At 33.8% G+C, this 24,287-nt stretch overlaps 1 protein-coding gene across 9 annotated transcripts; it reads left to right on the top strand.

The window, feature by feature from the left end:
- The first annotated feature begins 423 nt into the window (after window positions 1–423).
- Window positions 424–23,723, top strand: LOC128559542 (uncharacterized). Of its 9 annotated transcripts, none has more exons than XM_053551518.1 (12): window positions 460–1,252; window positions 2,640–2,826; window positions 15,417–15,483; window positions 16,704–17,921; window positions 18,125–18,334; window positions 19,180–19,259; window positions 19,913–19,984; window positions 20,287–20,374; window positions 21,778–21,884; window positions 22,242–22,349; window positions 23,135–23,267; window positions 23,556–23,723. In XM_053551518.1, exons 2-12 carry the CDS (start codon window positions 2,701–2,703, stop codon window positions 23,558–23,560), a joined length of 2,214 nt encoding a protein of 737 aa, XP_053407493.1. In that variant the 5' UTR covers window positions 460–1,252; window positions 2,640–2,700; the 3' UTR covers window positions 23,561–23,723. The 9 variants fall into 9 exon arrangements, with proteins under 9 accessions (XP_053407501.1, XP_053407499.1, XP_053407493.1 ...); XM_053551519.1 differs by having other exon boundaries at window positions 461–1,252; window positions 2,640–2,808; XM_053551520.1 differs by having other exon boundaries at window positions 702–1,252; window positions 22,242–22,313.
- The last annotated feature ends 564 nt before the right edge of the window (window positions 23,724–24,287 follow it).

Raw genomic sequence — 24,287 nt, 5'->3', positions numbered from 1 at the left:
CTGTTCTACTTTTCCATATGTATATTTAGCCCGACCGCTTAGCTCAGTAGGGAGAGCGTCGGTCTACGGATCGTGGGGTCGCGAGTTCGATCCTCGGGCGGGGCGTATGTTCTCCGTGACGATTTGATAAAAGACATTGTGTCTGAAATCATTTGTCCTCCACCTCTGATAATTCATGTGGGGAAGTTGGCAGTTACTTGCGGAGAACAGGTTTGTACTGGTACAGAATCCAGGAACACTGGTTAGGTTAACTGCCCGCCGTTACATGACTGAAATGCTGTTGAAAAACGGCGTTAAACCCAAAACAACAACAACAAAAAAAAATATGTATATTTATGGACATGTACATTTTAACAGTGGGGTTTGTGTGAAACTTTCATTGATATGGAACTACATTAGAACGCGAATTAATACGAATTATAAAACAATCTCATTCCTTTCAAAATATATATCAATATACTAAAATGAACAAGAAGTGTGAAAATCTCAAAGATTTTTTGACGTTTTGCTTATATTAACATTATGACGTTACGGATTGTCGATTCAATTTTATATTTTCTAAAGTTCGAGCTCAATTGATTTCCGTTTCTGGTGATTATCTAGCTTTTAATTTTGAACCTACAATTTTATCGATATTCAGCAAATTTTTCGTCAAAAAAATGTCGACAAAATGTATGGTGTACCAGTTAGGCACGTTGTGTAAGTATTAGGCAGATGCAACTGGCACGAGAATATAGTGTAATAGAATAGTACTTGCAGGTATAAAATGCACAACAATATACCTTTTCCTACCAATACAGAGGTATAACAAACTTTGTAATTGTGCAATTTTATAACTGCTAAATTTTACTATTTACTTTCGATCCAGATGATGCGCCAGAAAGTATGTCAGTATGAACACGTACTGATCACGCATAATACGTAGTTGTTATTGCTATGTACGTGCCATTCCCCATTATGCTTCATTTTATACTTTTTTAAAATTTATTTTGAATACTGGTGACTCATTGTTTACAGTAAAGCCTGTCATAGTTTTGACACGTCAGGTATGTCAACAAGTTATTCATATCTAATGGGTTTCCAGAAGGTTCCATCACAAATGCTGATAAACGGAGTGTTAACATTATTCTAAAGTCTAAGTTTTTCTGGGTTATCCAGAATCTTCCTTTTTTATTTTTGGCGATAGGTGAAAGCGCTGTATTCTTCCATGATGCTTTAGATAGGGAGCTGTCTGAGGGCAAAAAGAAACTAAGTAAGATAAGATCTTTCCTCTATTTATGAGTAATACTTTACCTTCTAACTAACATTTTCAAAGTATTTGATTCGTTACTTTTCAAAATAAACGTTTTATTGTCAATATTTGCTGGTTTGTTTTTCTGATACCTTTAGTATTTCAAGTAACAAGCAGTTGTTACCTTTAGACATTACATTATGTTCAGAACTAATGTTTTGTCCAAGCACGCTGAACCATGATTGTAAAGACTGCTAGTAATATTAGACTGATCGTGCGCAAAGCCTTACAGCTGAATGCATTTGCTGAGCAGGATAATATTCTTGTACGAGTTACTTTCAAATTTATGTACTAAACGAATGTATTGATAGAGATAGTATTAAAAGTTTGGTGTTGATAATTATTTATTGATCAAGCTGTAATCACAAATTGTAGACAAATATGCTTAGAGAATATACTCAAATTGATAAACGTCAGCTATACGTACACAGTCATTTTTGTGTTTTGTACAGTCGGCAAAGTAGTAATATGAGTGATTCGGCTCATTAGTATGATAAATGTCCATTTAACGTAGCCTGGAATATCACACAGCATATTTTGTACATCTAAATAAACATTCGAAAAGGACACAATCAAGATATCGAAAATATTAATAACATTTATCTAGCTCACACAAGCGCACATATTCCAAAGATATACATGTATATAAAGTGGTAGGCTCTCCATAGCTTTATTTTAATTGGTATTACCATCAGAACCATACTTATAGTTGGACTATTTTAAAGGCTGATCTATATGCCATTGATGATATTTGTCAACATTATGCAAAGTCATAGAAAGGATGATACATGTCAAGCACGTTTCTTTTAATTCTTTTAATTGATCTACTATGGTCAAGGAATAACGCTTAACGTTTTAAAGTTTTAAATAATTCTTATTAAATTATTGAAGTATTACATTATAAAGCACTTAATTTTGGTCGCAAGCGATTTACCACACATTTTTCGAAATCAGCTAGTGGCAGGTTATATGCAAGTTTAAATGTAATATATGTAAAATTGGTTAAGGGATTCGAATGTGGAATTACATAATCTCCATTGCTCAAACTTTCAGTACGTTTCAATGTATGCAAATGTCACACGAAATATAATTTGACCACAAAATTACAATCCATATTACACCTTATTAAGTATCATTATTTATTAATTACGACTCCTCTTTTTCTATTGAAAATTTTCCATTGCACGTTCAAAGCACTCAGTAAAATTTCAATACAAAATAAATTTCTGGGATATTATCCTGCCACGAATGACAGTATCGTCAATAATTCTTCACTATTCCATTTTAGTCACTTATTTTCTCGCAAATTGTGAGGAGTACAAACACAAAAATTGTGCTTCAATTGCAGAATCACCTTTTTAAAATGTGGATCTAAAAAGCCATAAAGAACCGGATTGAGCACGTGGTTTATGAAATACAGTCGAAAGAAGAAGAAATACACTGTCTTCTCGCCTGCACTCATATTCAGCAATATATTTTTAGCAATGAAAGAAAGAAGTGTCAAGTACAGAATAGTGGTAAATATGAACAACACAGTGAGTATAACAACAATCTTTGTCTTTCTGCGTACTCGCAACCAAACTTTACGTTTGCTTGTAAGTTTCTGTGGTTCTGTTTGTGTTCTTACAGGACTTTCTGTATTTCCAATCGGCAGCGTGAGCTTTACCGTACGACCGGTAGAGTCTTCTTCCTCATCTGTTGTCAGTCCACCATCTGATGAGATATAATTAAATCCGGCTTTCTTACGTTTACTTTCTACACCAGAAGAGCATTCTGCACCGCTGTTTTCTTGTCTCGAGCTCAGTTCGTACTCATTTTTGTCGAAGACCTCCGAGGAAGCGCCCGGTTGAGACAAAGGAAAATTCGCTTTAAGTTTGATTTTTGATTTCACAACTATGTTGTGTTTTCCTGTAACTAGTTTTCTTGCAACAAACAGGTAGAGTATAATCATTAGACTGAGACAAATAGAAATGATACATTCTACAGCGATAGAGTATTTCAGCGGATGACTAGTGCCGTTGAACTGTTCGTCCGTTTCACATTCTGTTGTAAAAACGGTGTGATTCTGGTATTGTTCTTCGGAATGATGTATTCCCCAAAAGAAAGCGACTGGCAACGCTAAGATAAACGCCAGGGCGTATATCACGCCACACAGAACTATGGCAAACTTTGGTTGTATCTGCCACCCAAACGGAGTACAAATTTTTCTGTAGCGATCAAGGGCGATTGTAAGAAGACACAATGCTTCTGCTGTAACTGTGAACACGTTGAAGAAAGATTTAATCTTGCAGACAATTCTATGCGGATATATGTACCAATAAAGCTGTGTGAGGATCTCACCTGGCATTGTGGTCAAAGTGCTGATAAAGTCAATAAATGCCATACAAAGCACGAAATACCTGAAGTTGCAAACATGGTAGTGAAACAAGAAGACATACATCACTAACAAGTTCCCAAAGAATCCAGCGACCGCTTCAATTCCAATAAAACATGTAACCGGCATAACAGCTTTTCTAAATTCATCGTTTAATTGTTCAGCTAATTCGTCATTGTAGTCAACATTAAGATCACCCAAGCCCATCCTTCTTGTAGGTATGTTCACATCTGAATCCATATTGGCAATTTTGTATTGTAGTTCCTCTCCTGGTCTAGGACATTTAATTGTTTTTAGAAAGATGTAATACTTGATTTGTTTTATAATAAGTATTCCTCTCGTACTATTTCACCATCATAATAATCAATTATAAACTTAGAAGTAAAAGTGACCCCTACTCATTTCATTTTCTTCCGATTTGTACTTATCGTATTACAATACAAACATCTTCACTCGTCCGGACTGGAATACGTTTAGTACCAATACGCCTAAAATGACAATTGATGATTTCCTACGTTTGTTTTGCAAATATGTATCCATTTTGATATCGATCTGATAAAGTTGTAATGCACCAGAATTACTATCATTTATCGCATTTTTCATTCAGTGATTTTTATTTTTCTGTTCATATTTTAAGAAACAACACATCATGACCCAATGGAAAAACACTTCAAAAGAGCGAGAAATCATTTGATTATTTAATAAAATACAAGTAAAACAAGATTTACTATTCTTTTTGTGAATTTGACTTTAATACATAGTCTCGTTTATAAAAAGGCGAAACTGTTCTATTTATTATTTTCTTCTTTATATTTAACAGGTCGTTACGTATGATTAAACAATCAAACCAAACTCCTTCAACATAATAATTATGGGTGTGTCTTATAAACATATGTACAAACAGGAAAGACGACAAATGTAAGAGTTCAATATGTCCATTCAAAGTCATATATCCATCAAAAGAAAAGTTCCGAGCATAATATATAGTTACATGTTCCTAAAGGTGAATGTCATAGTCAAACATATAGTGTACAGCCATCTAAATACTGAGCTAGACCAGGGGCCGTATTCATAAAGCATCTTAAGTATAAGTTTTGACTTAAGTTGAAGATTTTATTTAAGTTTGTGGTGATTTCAGCTTAAGTCTAAGTAAAAAACTAAAGTTCTATTCATAAAACAGCTTAAACTTAAGATACGTAAGAAATGACTTAAGTCAGAAAAAGAAATGACGTCTTGAGTACGATTAAAGTGTTGTTTTTCAGATAAAAGCACTTTAAACATAATTGTGCCTGTTGTATCTGTCTGAAATTAATGTTGTTACTTTTTTAATGTTTTCGTCCACAATAAAAGCCAAGAATTACTAATTAAGTTGTTTTATGAATAACAAATATACTTAAGTAAAATAAATTTCTTACTTAAGTTATACTTAAGTAATTAATCAATTTCTTATACTTAAGATGCTTTATGAATACGGCCCCAGATGTCTATTTTCTTACATATTTACTTTTGTAAGAAGTAAAACGCCTATAAAGACAATTTGATACGCATTTGCCTCGTAAAATATCAAACAGGGATAATTAAGGACTACCTTACTCACGCTAAGAACAGAAATATATGCATTGACCCAGGCAATATAGTTCTGTCAAATAATTTACATATCTATAAAATGATTTACAACAAGCAAATTGGCTGAAAGATTCATAATGATTTAACTTAATACATACAATTACATTAAAACCAAGAAAATCATATCAATGGAAAAGAACAATCGTAGTAAAGAATACCTCTAACACTACATAAATTTAGTAACTAAAAAGTAATCAGGGTCTAACATATAAAAATGTAACATAATCTGAAAAAGATGAATTGTTGAAACTAGATTTGCAAGTGTGAAAGGGATGTTCGTTATTATATTTGTTGTCAAGCAATACCTGATCCTCATCGTAACGACTGAATTCTTTGTTACATCGGGCTTTAATTTCATGTTATGCAGTTCAGGGGTTGATTATCAATAAAAGATACTTGGCACATGCCAAATAAAAAAATGTGCCTCATATTAGCACTAAATCATCATCAGTTTGAACCTGGTCATTCGCGTAAAAATAACAATAATGCATGTTTTATAAGTGCTGCAAAAATGCAATACATCAAAGGAAAGTAAAGTGTTTAAAATTTGGTCGATTTGTTTATGGAACTTTTGGAGAAGTGTTCAGGACAAATGTTATTTTCCTCCTAAAACTTATAAAACAAGTATACGTCCACCTCGGACGACTGATAAAAGTACACAAAACCCTCGAATGAATTAAAGATCAACGTACAAACAAGACCTGCTTGAATTTACAGTTTTTGGCCATCAAGTTGTAAGGAACCCAAGGTAAAAGGTGCTGATATATAAAAAACTTACATTCAACTTCACAATAATCATGCCAGGAAGTCAAGAGGGCACGACCTACTATTCTATGTTTTAATCTATTTCAACACCTAACGTAGTACAAACTGTAACATGTTATGAAATTGAGGACTTCTGAAAAATCTAAATAAAAGATTTTGAGAAAGTTTTGCTCTTTTATTGAATCTGTAATTCATACACATTTAACTCCATTCCCATTGCTTTCTATAAAAGTATTAATATTGCAAGCTAAATAAACGACTATGATGCTTTTTTATTGCGTTCAACCTTGACTTGATCAGCCATGTGATAACATTGTAATAGAGCGAATGATAACCTTGCTAGTTTTCTTTTTATCCCAGTGTTTCTCGTATACATGACATTGAATCATGAACATTTTCTATAATTCTTCTTGCACTCCTGGGAGTTAAAAAATTATACCTCTCACATGTTACCACCAGCTTAAGCGGAATTATATCAGACAGATGTATTGATTAAATTCTATGATCACGAAGGACCAGGACCTATAAAAACACTGAATCCAAGAATAAGGAGATTTTTACGACCGACACATGATACTTAAAAACTGTAGTTGCGATAGTTAACCCTTAGCCTGCTGGCGGCAAGTGATTCTGCCTTTGCGACCAGTGCAGACCTAGATCAGCCTGCACATCCGTGCAGTCTGATCATGGTCGCTATTCAGACAGTAAATTTTTAGTAAACATCCCTTCAAATGATAAATGGTACTGCCGAAATTGGAAGATGGACCAGTCTATAATAGAAATTAAGCATGGTAAGGGTTAATTTAATCTGTCAGAAGATCAGTTGGAAGCATAGAAAGCAACCAGTTAAAATGATAAACAGATTCGGCTTCATTTAGTTACACTTACAATTAGGAGGACGTAAATCGCTTGTGTCACGTAATCAAGCTGAAAGGAAAGTAATATTAAAGAAACGATTTATTCATTTCTGAATTCATGGGAAATGAACGACAGAATATATTTGAAAAGAAAGAATGTATTAAATAAAATGAATCAATTATATTCAATGTTTTTTTCCTAGAATGTGCTGTAGCAATATAGATACCACAGATGATAGCCAAAATTCTGTCTTTTATTAAGGATTCGGAGACGTCCTTGTCGGTACGTTTTAATAATTTCTTAATTTTGAGGTCGCTCAATTAATTTGCGTTTTTGTTCAAAAATTACGAATTAAATATTCTGTTTATCTTAGACAGAAAAAGTCATTATTATACACTGGCTTAAATAATATGATCAAAATGTGACATGCCAGAAATTAGCTTTAACTGTTTAAGATATTAAATTTAAAACAAAATGAATATGAATACAATTATGTCGATATTCAACATTTTTTCATCATTTAACAATATTAAAAAACGGATACCACAGCGGCAATAAGAGTTGTGGGAGGTGTCAACAAAACATATGACGTACCATTTTGTTATAAAGCAACCAGATACAGCCGGTAGTAATAAAATTGTAATGGCATTGTATTTGTTGGTAGAATTTTATTCATGCAGATACAATAATTAGCATTTACCTACAAATCACAGAAAAGTACGTAGAGGTATAATTCTGTACATAAAGATGCAATTTTAGTACTGCTAATTTCTGTCGGTTTACATTTGATCCATATGGTAATTCATGAAACATTTCACGCATACGCATACTACGTCATTTTCGTGTAATAAACTATGTCCCGTTGTCATGCTAACGACAAGACTGCCAGTAATATTAGTCGTCTGTAAAACCAGCAGACGGAATGCACTTGCTGAACTGGAGGCTAATTGTTTTGTATGAATTACTGTAGCGAACATATGTATTGATGGAGATGGTTCATAATATTCCAGTGTTATTATTATTATCTATTATCCATTATCTATTAGGTAACTGATAACAAACTGAAGGAAAAACGCCAGCCTAGACAATTTGCCTAAAAAGTATTCTCAATAACATGAATGTAACCTTACTAACAATCAGCAATTATGTTTGTTTCAGTCAAAGTATTATTCAAGTAACTGATTCGGCTCATTAGCATAATATATATATTAATTCGGTTAAATCCGAATTCAACATAGTCAGGAAAAACACATGTCATATTTTGAAATTCCAAAAAAAGGCAATTGAAAAGTAAACGAGTAGGACATTCAAACACTTTAATAATATATATCTAGCTCACTCAAGCAATACATATTCAAAGATATAAATACATACATGTGGCAGGTTCTCCTAACTTTGTGTAATGGGTATCACCAGAAACATATAGATTATCAGAACACTAAAAAGTTTGCACACAATGTCATTCATTAACATTATTCAAAGTCACTGAAAGGAAAATATAGGTCAAAACACTTCTTGTAATTTTATACATTCTAAACATTTATCTACTCAGATCCAGGAAGGATATTCCGTGAATAAAACTGAACGTTTTAAAGTTTTGGACAGTCATTTTTGTAACTATTATAAAATAATGTTACATAACAGTGAAAATTAATGGCAAGTAATTTGTCAAACATTTTTGCGATATAAGATTCTGTCAACAAATATGCAAGTTTAATGCAATCAAAGTTACCAATTAGTTCTTTTCAAGTACCTGAGTCAATGCATTCAAATTCACACAGTTCTGGAAAATATTACATTATCTCTATTGCTCAAACTTCTCAAATCAGGTTATTTTCTTTTAATACAATGAAACACGTAAACATAATGCAAACACTTTACTAAATTTGCGCACAGGATTACGATTTTTTATTACACTTTTTTAACTACCATTATTTATGATATACAAATGCTTTTTCTCACATAGGCTACTATTGAATATTTAAAACATTAATTAATAATGCTTAGTATAAGTAATAATGATAATTAAATAGTAAATAAAGTATACTGAAATTGGAAAATGTGTCCTTACAAAGATAGAAAGTAGCGTCATAAATACTTCACTATACTATCTTGTCCTCGGAATAGGTGATGGTAATTACTTCCTTGTACAAATTTTGTATTTCAGCTGCTGCATCACCTTCTTAAAATGTGGATCTAAAACGCCGTATAAAATCGGGTTGATCACATGATTTATGAAATACAGTCTAAAGAAGAAGAAATACACCGTTTTCTCGCCTGCACTCAGACTCGGCAATATATTCTTGGCAATGAACGAAAGAAGTGTCAAATACAGAATAGTAGTTATTATGAATGACACGGTCAGTATGACCATGATCTTTGTTTTTCTACGCACACGCATCCCAACTTTTCGTCTGCTTTTAAGTTTCTGTGCTTTTGTTTGTGTTTTTCTTGCAGTTTCATTGCGAGTTAAGATAGGACTTTCAGAATTCCCACTCGATACCGCGAGTGTAGTGACACGACTCGTAGAGTCTTCCTCCTCGTCTGTTGTCAGTCCACCATCTGATGAAATGTAATTGAATTTAGCTTTCTTTGGTTTCTTATCTACACCAGAAGAGTAACCTGCATCGCTATTTTCTTGCCGTGAGCTCAATTCATACTCATTTTTGTCGTAGACTTCCGAAGAAGCGCCCGGGTGAGATGAAGATATAGTTGATATAACTTTGATTTTCGATTTCCCAAAGACGTTGTGTTTTCCAGCGAATAGTTTCCTGGCAACAAAAAGGTAGAGTATGAACATCAATATGAGACAAATAGAAATGATACCCTCTATAGCTAGGGAGTACCTCAGCGGATGACTTGTGCCGTTGAACTGTTCGTCCTTTTCACATATTGTTACTTTTACGGTGTGATTCTTGTATTGTTCTTCAGAATTGTGTATTCCCCAAAAGAACGCAACTGGCAGCGCTAAGATAAACGCCAATGCGTATATTACACCGCACAAGAAAACGGCAATCTTCGGTCGTATCTGCCATCCGAACGGTGTACAGACTTTTCTGTAGCGATCTAGAGCTATGGTTAGAAGACACAATGCCTCTGCTGTAACCGTGAAAACGTTGAAGAAAGATTTTATCTTGCAGACAATCCCATACGGGTATATGTACCAATAAAGCTGTGTGAGGACCTCTCCCGGCATTGTGGTCAAAGTGCTGGTAAAGTCAACAAATGCCATACAAAGAACAAAGTACCTGAAGTTACACACGTGGTAGTGGAACAAGAATACATAAATCACCAACAAGTTCCCAAAGAATCCAACGACCACTTCAGTTCCAACAAAGACAGTAACCGGCAAAACAGCGTTTCTAAATTCATCGTTCAGCTGTTCAGCTAATTCGTCATTGGTATAAACATTTAGATCACTCGTATTCATCTTATCGTTGTATAAACAACTCGTTCGCAATTCTTTACTGCTAACTATCTCTTTTTCTTAGAACCTTAGATTTGAAACTATGTGCAACTATTGCTATATAAACACCATTATGCACGTACGACTTTATTTATAAAATTATAGTAGCCTCAAATGACCCCAACTCATTGTATTTTCTTCCGCTTTGCACTGGCTGGCTAGTTTGTTGAAATAAACAGCTTGACTCCCACGTTGTGTTATTGTGAATGTTAAGATATGTGACAATAACAGAATACGAATAGTAACTAATTAGACAAATACTTCCTAATTGTTCAAACAAATACCATTTTAATGTTCCAGTTCCTGTTTATAAGAAGATTGTCAAAGTTATTTCAAGTGTTTTGATTTTGTTTAATAAGGCTCTCCATGCGCAGTTAATTGGTCTCAAGTGTTTTGTTACAATATGATCTACATATCGGTCATCACTGGTGTTTGGTCTTAAGCAAGACTATCCTTAAACTGTGAGTTAAAATGTCATCATAAAATCTGCAAAACAACATAATTTGACCAATCCAATCAAAGAAAACACAATACTTTACATAAAAAAAATCAAAGACCGTCATTCAGAAGGTGAAGAGGAACGGCGGATGTACGCAAGTTCCCGATATCTGTCAAAATGTAATGAGGATGACCTTAAAGTGATGGTTGCTTTATGAAGACGAAGTTAAACGTAAAACATCAAAGGACAAAACTACCGCTTTCTTATGACTAGAAAATACTGTCATGTTGATGAACATGTCATGGTTTGATTGAACAGACTTTTTTAATAGATAGACACAGACAACGGTGACTCTTGGGGTTTATCTTGTCTCATGACAAAACAGAATTGTCAAACTATGCTATAAAGATGACATAACAGTATAAACAAAATAATGACGGTAAATATTTAATTATGCGTCTGTTTCTACGGCACATATACATGTATATTCATTACAAAACTTTTTAACTTTGAAGTTACATTTTCTTCAAAAATTAAAAGTGAATTTAGTTTAAATATAAATGGTTGACATTTAGATTGCGGGAGGTAAATATCAAATGTTGCAACTCAAAATAGACCAAATTTGGTAGGTCAACTGGAAATTGGACATCTTTAAGTGCGTTTGATAACAGATATATTTATCGTAATGGTGAAGCTGGAACTCTCATTTTTAATACGTGAGACATTGAAGTTATGCATTATACGTATTTCAAGAATTTTTGATCAAGCTTAGCCATTGTATTAACCCTTGATATACTGGAAACAAGCAATAGAATTCTTCCCGATTGTACGGTACTACACGCGACTTGCTACCAGTCATGTGAACATATCAGTATGACGAGAGGGTTAAACCTTGACAGAGACAGATTATATTACCATTTAATAAATTTGTATTTATATATCTAATTTAGGGATGGGAACGAATACTGAAATCAATATTCGAATATTCGGTTTGCCATATTCGAATATATTCGAATATTCGATTTGTTTTAATGGAAGTTGTAAATTCTTGTTAAGTGACTGGCATATACGCAATATATTCCGTTGTTAAACACGTGAATCATTGTACGTAATAAGGCCTAAAAAATGTTTGTTTCGGGTAACCGACTTTACCTAACTAAACCCGCCGACCCTAGCGTTTTATTTCACATTCAAATCGATTATAATTTAGACCGCCGCAACATTATCTAATAATAGCAGGACATCCAATATAAGCACGTGTCGCGCTGTTGTATTATCTCCGCCAATTTGAAAATTTTCAATCGGCGTGTTAAAAGCGATAAACTTAACGAAGGCAGACTTAAACCTCCTTCAACATGATCTTATGCATCAATCATATATTATTTCTTGATTTTGTTATAAACTACTTTAAAAAATATATCAAATACGACCAATTGCCCGTGCGCTGTGGCTGAAACCCGATTCTGCGGACGGTCTGAAATGTCGTACAAAATATTGTAAAAAAATCGCTAATATCTACAAGTTTGGTATTGTTTTCGAAAACAATAATAATTTTGACCCGCCTGCTTAGCTCAGTAGGTAGAGCGTCGGTCTACGGATCGCGGGGTCGCGAGTTCGATCCTCGGGCGGGGCGTATGTTCTCTGTGACTATTTGATAAACGACATTGTGTCTGAAATCATTAATCCTCCACCTTTGATTCATGTGGGGAAGTTGGCAGTTACTTGCAGAGAACAGGTTTGTACTGGTACAGAATCCAGGAACACTGGTTAGGTTAACTGCCCGCCGTTACATGACTGAAATACTGTTGAAAAACGGCGTTAATCCCAAAACAAACAAACATTAATAATTTTAAAATTTGTTACATAAAACAGGCGCCAATATAACTGAACAAAAGATAAAAAGACAGTTACAAACTGTCAATCCGTGATGATGACCCCTGCCAGTTATGCATTGCAATTTTCTTGTTAATTGAAGAATTTTTGACCTGTATCACATTTACGCCTGCTGCAAACTGTTAAACCGTTACGGTGGCCCTGCCAATTATGCATTGCAATTTTATTGTTAATTGGACATTTTTTGATAAACGATAAACAAACACGACAGAACAAACAGATTTATTTAGAATTAGCATGCTTATATTGCCCAAAATCAACGATAATTATTTTGGAAAAAAACTATACATTAATTTACGAATATTCGAATTTGATTTTCATATTCGAATATTCGGCCGATTTTCGAATATTCGGATATTCGAATATTCGTTCCCATCCCTTATCTATAAATCATCGTTTTTATAAGGAACGCACAAGGTACATTTGTAGAACACATGAGAACATGTTCTTACTGAAAGGTCATTTTACAGTAATTTAATTGTTAGAATATTTTGAGAGAACCCCCATCCCAAACTATAGGCCAATATTTTCGATGCATGCGTGTGATCGCCGACCTTCATCATACATAATCCTGTCGTCATTATACAATGACAAAATCAGCAGGCTTAGAAACGCAACGAATGCCAATAAAATTTATTTTATCTTCTACATGTAATATCATTTTAGATGTCGTCATTTCGATATGTACACGTGTATGCGAATATGAAGAAATTTTAGTTTTGTAGTCGTAAGCCTCTGTAAATGCTCGTTTTCTTGCATGCAAAAGCGTGGCACGTGTCCGGCTCCTCTATTAACATTGCCGTTGAGACCTTAAACTTATGTCCCAAGTATTAGCGCTATACATCCTGCATGAAAAAGAATCAGGATTGGGACACTATCTGTTTCTTGCATAATCTCCTGAAAACCTAATATAACTACGTGTGAATTATTCAGGAGCGTTGGTCATATGGACAACTAGTACCAACGTTAATAATGCAAATAGGAAAAGATCATAGCAAGAGTTTGTATCACATTAACAGTTAAGAACAAGAGTTCAGATAGCTTGCAGAACCGACCAATATAAAGCTGACAATTGTCAAAAAAATTCCTTCTTTAAAAATTCAATGGTAGACCATTATCACGCTGTGCTCAAGTAAGGTGGAATAAATCAACTTCAATGGACGAACAAATGCTTAAACGTTTAAAGTAAGGGTGTTATAAAATGAATTTATGCAGTTCTTTAAGTTCCAAAAAGTGTGTCCCAGTCGGGTACAAATCAGCGATGAAGTCCCAACCGGTGCTCAATTTTGTGCAATATTGGAAACATGCCGCATTCGCTTCGATTTTTCTGACCTGTAAAATGTCAGGTTCAGGAGGACGTTTTGGGGAAAACATAGGAATACTGGAGATATGAGCAATTACGGCATGCGGAAGAAGGTTTTCTGCATTAGTCTCGACTAAATGTGTGAACCAAAAGGCATGAATTAAATAAAACTGAATGCAAAAACAAGCTCCTACCTTCTAGCGTCACTTTCGTCCGCCATCTTAGTGTGTCCTCTCCGGCTCACGGAAAATCCCAGCCGTTGCACGTATACGACAGTGGTCTCGTTGTATGTTAATATCAAACGTTGCTTTTGATGAATTTTTTTTTCAAAGCGAACATTTAAGTTTTGTTGAAAAAGATATTGTTTTAAACGTGAACTTTTCAGATTTTATCAAAGTGAATTGAGATGCTACACTTGAACTACCGGTTTAATGATACATGTTAATAAGCAATTGTTTTTTCCATTTGGTTATTTGAACTATAGCAGAGTGAGAGAGACAGCTGAGTAAAGCGGTGGCAATATCCGTTTCCTTCTCTAGTAATAAGACGGTTAATCAAACACTAATCATATGATCGAGTATGAAATATTTATGTGAACAAAGTGAATAGACAAGTTTACATTAACCAAACAATTTTGTATCGTTCTCATGAGTCTGTTTCACAAACTAGTTTACAGCGATTGCATAAAAATGTCCATTATACACTGTACTGGTCTGGTAAGACGTGAAATTGCGAAATCATATAGCTAGATTAGTCGCGTCTGATTGAAAACTTCAAAGTAAGAGTAGAATCGCTGGAGGCATTGAGCACATCAATTGCAGCAAGAGCCACACATCTTAAACCTCGTGCAAATACAGTACGTTTAAACATTTCTGTGGCAAGCGCGCGTTCTGACCCGACATCAAACTATTCTCTGTTCTGGTAACCGGAACCGGCATCAGAAAGTCCTTAAGCTTTATGAGAAATATATATATAGGAATAAATCGTGGTTTAGTACGTTTCGATAAACTGTTAACAGTTTACCTATCCTGAATTTCAAAGTTTTAAAGTGTTGTCTGCGTTATCTTTTTCCTTATCATCTTTGATATTAGGTTTAAGACGTTAAATCTAAGGAAGGTCCCTTCAAAATTAGAGCAATGGAGTTAACTGTCAAAATATTTGTAAGTAAAATATGATATATCTATAGAAGTATGAAATTACTGTTTTAGTACTGAATTCATTTAACGTGGAAATCATTAGTTTTGTTGACATTCAGGAATTGGATTCGATATTTAGACTCAATATCAATAAATTATTAATAAAACTGCGCATGAATGTGTTAAGAAAGTTATCATTTGTTATAGAAAATAGTATTAAATAACACCACAGTGTAAAATGCTAGAATTTTATAATTGTTCCCAGCTCTGTGTGATAACTAGTGCTACAGTACTGGTTTATGGACAGACAGACAGTAACTGTACGAGTACATGTAAGTAAAATCCTTTGCTTTGATGATAAAGAATGATAAAACAGTTTTCTTTTATAAAAAATAGGTCATAGGTTAAACATATTTAAACATGTTTCGAACGCTGCCATTGTCACGGCCGGAAACGTACATTCTTGTATGAAACCACTTAAGGTCTGGTATTTCTCAGAATGCTGAAGCCTTTCTTGATGACTGAGCTAAAATAGATCTCGAGCAGTAAAAAACTGAATGAATCATAGATGTTAAAGAAGACACAGGTCGAGTCGTAGAAGTCACAGTTCGTGTCGTAAAAGACACAGATCGAGATGCAGAAGACACAGGTCGAGTTGCAGAGGACACAGGTCGAGTTGTAAACCCTGATCATAATATAAATGTTATATTCATCTTCCATGGACAGACAAAACTTAAATATAAAATTTTGTTTTTAATGTAACTGTATGTGTTATAGAATCTGTCCTACATTCATCTAACGTTGCTTACTAAAACATGAGAAGTTCTATACACTTTATTATCTCCAAAACGTATAAACACCTCCGTACTAATAAACCGGCTCATATTCTTTACGCCCGCCCGCTTAGCTCAGTAGGTAAGAGCGTTGGTCTACGGATCGCGGGGTCGCGAATTCGATCATCGGGCGGGGCGTATGTTCTCCGTGACTATTTGATAAACGACATTGTGTCTGAAATCATTAGTCCTCCACCTCTGATAATTCGTGTGGGGAAGTTGGCAGTTACTTGCGGAGAACAGGTTTGTACTGGTACAGAATCCAGGAACACTGGTTAGGTTAACTGCCCGCCGTTATATGACTGAAATACTGTTGAAAAACGGCGTTAAACCCAAAACAAAAAAAAAAACAAAACATATTCTTTACAAAAGTTTAGACGGTGTTATTATGATAAAATATCTCGATTCGGTTTTTCTTTTTTCTTATTAATAATTTGAAGAAAGAAACAATACCTTACTGACCACTTGTGACCGATCATGCATTTTTAACAAAAGATATGATAAACCACAAACATCTGCATATTCAATACCAACGCATTAAATATTAATAGTTCTCCATTAAACATTGTGGTTATTTGTTATTGACGTTTTTTAATTAAAAAAAAACAACAACAAACAAACCAAAAACACAAACATATTTTCAATCCAGACTTGGCAAAAATGAAACATATTGCTCTGTTGTGATATTATCTTATCATCAGGTATTTCTGTTTTTAAAGCTACCACTGGAACGCATTTCATGGTTGCCGTGCCGGAAAGTACCATAAAACCAGACAAAATAGTGCTTCATATCACATCCACAAACATGACAAACGTTACCGTGAAAGCCCCAGACATATATTTTGATCGGACATTCAGCATTGTAGACCACATACAAGTGAACTTATCAAGTGGAATAATGCATACTAGTTCCGGAACGTCCAAGAAAGGAATAGAAATAAAGTGTGACAAGCCATGCTCTGTTGCTGTGTTACCTCACCATTCAAACGACGCAGTTGAAGGATTTCTAGCCTATCCCGTTAACGCGCTTTCAACTAAATATGTTATATCATCATATGACCCTAACAGCGGATCTTCAAGCGAATTTTTACTAGCAGGAATAGAAGATAACACACACGTTGAACTAACTAAACATTACGGACGATACATTGACGGCAATACTCTTACTTTCAATAAATTTAACACATATATGTTTAAATCAAGATACGATCTTAGTGACTCAATGATTTCTAGTAGTAAGCCAATAGCAGTATTCTCTGCTACTGGATCGAGTAAAATTCCAAATGGTTATGGAGACTTTCAATATATTGTTGAACAAATGATTCCTACAAAGTTTTGGTCGAAGTCCTATATCGTACCAGCTCTGTATCCTAGAGAAGAATATCTTTATCGAATCTATAGTGCAGAAAATGATACATCCGTAATACAACATCATGACAATGCTACAAACACCACTCTTGATTCAACAACGCATATTTCGAATCTTGCATCTAATCCATCTGTGATTATAGCTGACAAACCCATAAGCGTGATTCAGTACTGTTATGATAGAGATACAATGTATGGGGATCCTTTCATGACGACTGTGCAAGCCATATCACAGTTCGAAAACACCTACGAATTTATCACTGACTTTGACCGCATGAACACCGGAATATGGCCTGTTACCTTAGCTATAACAGCACTATCTACTGATGTATCAGGGATACTTCTTGACGGCAGTAACTCTTATATTCATCTCCATGGCCACAAGGAGCCTGTGCCTCCACCTTTGGACAATTATACTGTTATTTACATTAATATGACCAGCGAAACGTTCGGAAGCTTTCACACCTTGCATCATGAATTCGGAAAACCATTTGGTGCAACGCTGTACAGTTTACCAGGAACAGCCGCAGGATATGGTTATCCATTGAAATTCGCTTTGAAAGACAAAGGTAACAATATACAATATATGAATCATGTCATTGTTTATGTAAGTACGGTGGTTAGTACATTTAAGAACACAAACACTCATATTTTCATATGACGATCTGGGCATAAAAATCAGAGTTCTGTTTGCAATTAAATGGACACAAAAATCTATGTTCAAATACATTATTTTAAATATAAAAATTCAATTAATCTATCTAAATTCCAGTTTGTCAAATGCCTACAACAACAACAACGACGACGACGACGATGACGACGACGACTACTACTACTACATCTACTACGGCGGCGACAACGACAACAACACTCGCAATAACAACAACAACACCAATTCCATCATCCGCTAAAGTGTCAACTACAACAGAGTGGAATTCAGCTACAGCCTTCTACATAAACAACAATACAGGAACCAATCAAAGTAATTTTCTTTTAATAAGAATACATATTGGCCGTTCCATGAGAAAGCCTGTATTAGGGACAAATAGTTCAAAATTGAGATACCAACACATTCAGAAAGAACATTCATTTACATTTCAAATGTGAAAATTTGAAGTAATTATCTTTTCTACTTCAAGAACTACAATGCTTTTAAATAAGCCAACGAAGACATTTTGAGACGTGACGTTAAGAACGTCATGAAAGCAGTATGACGTCGTTGTGCATGGAGTGTATTTTTCAAGTAATTAATGGAACGAATTTATGCGTATCACTTACTAAATATCATACATTTGAATATTTAGGAACAGTTTAAAATGAGTTTACTGAAAAATAACTTTAAAAAATATGGTAGAATTTGATTTGCCTTAGATAACTGAACTACAGTATATTAGTATCTAGTTTCTGCAACAACATAAGAAAAACATTGATTTTCCAGTATTGTAAACTACGAATTATGCAATAATTATATTATGTCACTAATATTGGTTTTCTAATGGAACGGCCCATATATAAAACATTTTGGTAAGCTTCACCCACTACTTGAGCGAAAAAATGCAAAGAAATCTGTCACCAGTTTATCAATTTTGTTTTGATTCAAATGAAGAAAAATGTTGTCTTGGACTTGTCATATTCAATTGTGAATTCAAATAATATTTTTTTGCAAAATTAACCCAGGAAATAATATCTCTCACGATTTGATCAATCCATTTGAAGACGTCATAATAATGAAGTGAACTGAACATAAATGTGACGTTTGTAAAAAATCCTTCCATCACTAATAATTGATTTTTAGCTACATCTGTAACTATTTACACTGTTGTGCAGGTGGAATTCAGTGCTTCGACTGCCGAGATATTCCACACCTCAAATATTGTGATAAAGTCACTACTTGCTCCTTGCATGAGGTACGTTTGGCCAATTATAGAATGTTGATCATATTATCCTGCTTGCGATACTGGTAATATCTTTAATCACTTGCTTTGCAGTTGGCAAAGGTCGCTTTCATACTTTAAGGTACTATGGTACATTTATTTATTAATATTTTAATTAAGAATGCATCTACTTTTGATATTAGACACAAGCTTTCTTATCGAACTAAGGCTACAGCTTTTGTAAGTAACTCAACTATGTCATCAAAGTTAACAACTGCAAAAAAGAAGTGTTTTATTGTGTTAAAATACTTAATATGATGCAGTAGGGTTATTATAATAGTAGCTTGATCTAGGATAATATATAAGACTCGAGACTTTTGCTACGAGAGCCGAATACTGTTGTAATGACCCTTTTATAATATATATCCCCCATTTTGTTTCCTATTGTTTTGTTCTTTGACCAAGGAATATCGAGGTTTATCGGTGTTAAAACAAAACTGAGTGGGTTTTGTGTATTTGTAAAACTGTGTCCCGTCATGAATATTAATATAAAAAAGTAGTCCGGGCAAAATACACAATACATGATTTAGAGTGCGATGCGGAATTGTTTCCTTACTTGCGAAATCAAGTATTTAAGTATATATCAAGTATATAATAAAGACATATATAGTTTCATTACTATTGAGGTTTGCTACGTAGAGAGTTACACAAAGCCTCATGGAGAAAAACTGTACCGGTCAGGCTGTATTCAAAAGGAGGTGTGTATTAGTTTTATCAAAAGAAACATCTTTTGAAACAGATTTAAAATCTCTTTTAATATCACATGTTCATTAATTTTTTTTAACACTTTTCTACCAAACAAATGTTGTATCAATATTTCTCTGAAACTTTTAGAAGGATGATTAACACTTTTACATGACTACACGGTTATTTATTTCCAGATTTCTATCTTAAAACAAGGTCGAACATTTTTACATCAAACTAATGCTATATCAAAATATTGAAAAGCTGAATTACTACTTTTCCCTCTCGCCTCATTTCAATAATCTTTTCTTGCAAGAGGTGTATACCTTTGAGTGGACAAAATGACTGCCTACAGTGCTGTGAGTCTCATGACTTTTGCAATATGGACGGCTGTGAAGAAGAAGGTAATATATTTATGCAATTTAAAAAATACATTGTGTTCGAGGTAATTTTTCTTTCAGTTTGGAATTTCAAACAAATGTAGATTTTGTTCCTTCCATTTAAAGATACTGTAGCAAGCAAAAAAATACCTTTATCAAAGGTAATAGGGAAGTGGTAGAATGATGTTTTTCATAGTCTTATGTATATTTGTACTGTTTTTTACATGTATTCCTCTTGCATGTTGGTTTGATATGTTATTATAACATCTTTATTCAATTTTACTTCATCACCAACAGTTCTGATAAGAATGTGCACTTGAAGATAGTTTTAATAATATGAAATGTCACTAGAATGTTGTAAGGGCAACCACGTGTTGATCTGGTAAATAAATCGTTGTCAAATATATTACCTACATGTAGTAACACGAATGTGTCTTAATTTCGTTTTTTATATTCAAATAACTGGAGTATCATGTACAGACAGCACCTAATTATTTCAAAACATAGATATGAAGATAAAAAGCGTGAAATGTCTATATATTTCTCAGAATAAATATATTCATTATTATGTCATATTTTAAATAAAAGTGGATAGTGACAAGCTTTTAACATTTTTATATAAAAGATAATTTTACAATTAAAGAATGCAACATTTGTTTGGCATGTAGAGCAGAAACATCAAAGACATAATACATTAGATAGTTGCTATTAGGGTGCATTTCATTTTACAACAGTGTGATATGAATTGCTAAACAATAGTCCAATGTACTGTTCGTTGAAAATATAGAACAATGGAGCAACCCGAAATAACCTGCAAAGCCTGACCGGGACTCAAACCCGGAACCTCCCACACCCGACGTGGAAGCTACACCTCATCGCTGTGACAACAGTTTCTGTTTAGGCAGTCAAATGCACCCTTAAACTATTTCGGATTATATTGCGTGAACATGAATAATTTTATGACAATGGCATGTTTAGTGTAATCACCTACTGAGCAGCATCAGGGAGATATTACTAACACCAAATGTTTTACATTTGTCATTTTATCAACAAGTGGTCGGCGAAGACAGCGAGTTTTGTCCAAATTTCAAAAATGATTTTACGATTTTCGACAGGTTTTCGGTCATAATGAAATGACATTAGCTATCAAAATTCCTTATACAGCATTCGCTGTTAATCAGAATTGTGACTAAAAGTAACCAAAATATAAAAGGCTCTCCTACAGTGCTTTGTTCTTGCTGTAATAAGAGTAGTTTAAAACTTTCGGCACTGTCTGATTTCTTGTGTTTTCCGTCAAAATATGTATTTGTCATTTGACATGGGAAATGGTAAACCAGCACTTACTTTTAAAAGTTATAAAAAAGACTCTGAACGTAATCTGTTAACCTTATTCAACTGGTACCTTGAAATTTGTCATAATATTTCAGCTCAGGGTTCACTAAGTGGAGGAAACAGGGGACCATATTGTTACGACTGTTCTCATCTAGGAGAAAATGAAAAATGTCACTCCGTGCAAATATGTCCCTCCGACCAGGTAAATAGTTCATTAATACAAAGTTTCAATTTAATGTGTAGCTCTGTATCTTATAATTTTAGTTTTAAGAGGGATTGTTTCGCAGATAATTTGAATACATTTTATTTTTTACCCAAAGAATGAATAGTCCAGTCAGTTTTTATGTGTTGAAGCAAAAGACACTGCCTCGTATCGAAATATCTCAACTAAACACTTATATAGTGGTACTGTGCGACATAAGTAATAGTAGAACATATGAAATAAAAGCTATTTTTCATAAATAATAAAACACTTAAATTTGAAATGAATAAAACAAGTATTTTGATTAACTATAACGTAAAACAGAGAGTTAACTTACTGACCAAAAGAATATTTCAGGTGTGTATGGTAGAGAAGTATACATGGGGTGACAATGACTTCAACTACGTCATGGGTTGTATACGTCCGCACGTAATTTATTTTTTATTTCTTATTCAATATCTTAAGGTACTTGACCCATATGACTACAGGGAGATTGGTTTTTCTGCATTTTGGCATTTATTGGTCATGCATGCATTGAGCTACCTTAAAGTTACTCGCCCACAGTTTTGGTGAAATTTTTCAACATGTTCATTTCCACCAAGTTTGGCATAAACACGGAAAATGATGAAGTGGGTGCAAATAAACGTTAGGTTTTGGAAAAATGCAAGAAGAATGTGAAGAATGTAAATTTTCTGCATTTCTTCAAAAGCGTTGCCACGGTTTTCTACCTTCTACACAATATTTTGGTTATTTATAAGAATATCTTGCACTGCAAAAATCAATAAGTCAAGTTTGTACTACTAGTCACTTTCAGAGGACTCATTATTTATGGAGTTTAGAGAGAAATTATTTTTCACCTAATATGTGTGGGTTAGTCCCTTTAACGCCCGAAGAATGAAAAATTGCCTAACAAGAATACGTAATTACACGGACATTGTCGAGTAGCATTACCGGTCCACTACATTAAAGGTAGTTTTAAAATTTATTGATATACATTGCTGTTCAAAATGACTGAGGTAATCAATAAAAATGTGAATAACATTTGTTCAGTAATTCAAACAATTTTATTGCTGAATATTGTCAATTATAACTGTAAATATTCTTTTGTCTTTATTTATTATGTACTATGAAGAATTGCACATGATATCAAGGGGTTCACTATGTTACAAAGTGCGTGGTATAATACAAATGCCTCCTGTAACAGACATATGCATTTAAACAATAAAAACGTTCTTATAAATTGACGGCAGGTTTGCGAAGCCAGGAAACGCTCTATTGTAGACCGGAAGCTGAATGTTCGTCACGCGCCTGTGTGTACACATTGCTGCTCCTCTGATTTCTGTAACCAGAACTGCACACACCATTACACACCTGGAATTATCGGTAACGTAAAACCTACATTTGCTACTGTAGTTTCTTACATTTATACTAATGCATAAATCATGTTATATCTGCAATAACTATTAAGTAGTTTTATTATTATTTTTTTTAAATGAAGGTATACTGTAATTAGAAATTCAAAAGCATTAACGTGATATGCTACAAACAAGAAAATAGTCGAAACAATGAATGGATTTTTGAAGTTATATGCTTGTAAGTCGTTACTTTATTGTATATAGTCAAACTGATTTAAACAAAGTAGATTGTAAAATTCTGCTTCTTTATTTTCAGGTTAAAACAACGACTTATTTTTCCATTTTATCTATGCGCATTACAGTTTATCGGACATTCTTCGACAATAAACTACTGTGAACTGTCATTTTATTTCCTTTGTTTCTGTCTCTATTCATAAAAAGTGTAACTTGGAAATAAAAGATATTGATCATTTCTTGCATTAGGTATATGAATTATATTTGAAATAAACTTGGACACAAAACGAAGTGTTAAGCTTTCAAATCTGAAAAGTTCTTATCACTGAGTAGTAACAAAGAAGAAAGGCATTAAGTTAATGAAATTTAGTAAAAGAAACGTTTAGGATTCGACAAAATATACAAATGAGCCATCGGTATAGCTCAGTAGGGAGATCGCAGATCTATGGAGTCGTATATTCTCCGTGACGATTTGATAGAAAGCAGTTGTCAACCACCTAATAATTCATATGTCTACACTTAGGTGGTAATCATAAGTCTACACTTACATGTCTAGAGCAGAATAGTACTAGCAGATAATCTTGGTAAACTGCATGCTGTTACATGACTGAAATACGGTTGATAAACGGCACTAAACCGAAAAAAAAGTACACACAGAAACGAATATGCAGCTGAATTTGCATACTGTGAAATGATTTAATTTCGTTGATATGAGAATTCGTGGTTTGGATCTAAACAACTATTTCGTATGGAATTAAATTTGTGTATTTCATGTTTTGAAGATGATTTAAATAGTATCGTTAGTGTATTTTCG

The sequence above is a fragment of the Mercenaria mercenaria genome, chromosome 9 (assembly GCF_021730395.1).
Source record: "Mercenaria mercenaria strain notata chromosome 9, MADL_Memer_1, whole genome shotgun sequence".
NCBI lineage: Eukaryota > Metazoa > Mollusca > Bivalvia > Venerida > Veneridae > Mercenaria > Mercenaria mercenaria.
The sequence above is the reverse complement of the archived record's forward strand: the minus strand, read 5'-3'. Positions and strand labels throughout refer to the sequence as shown.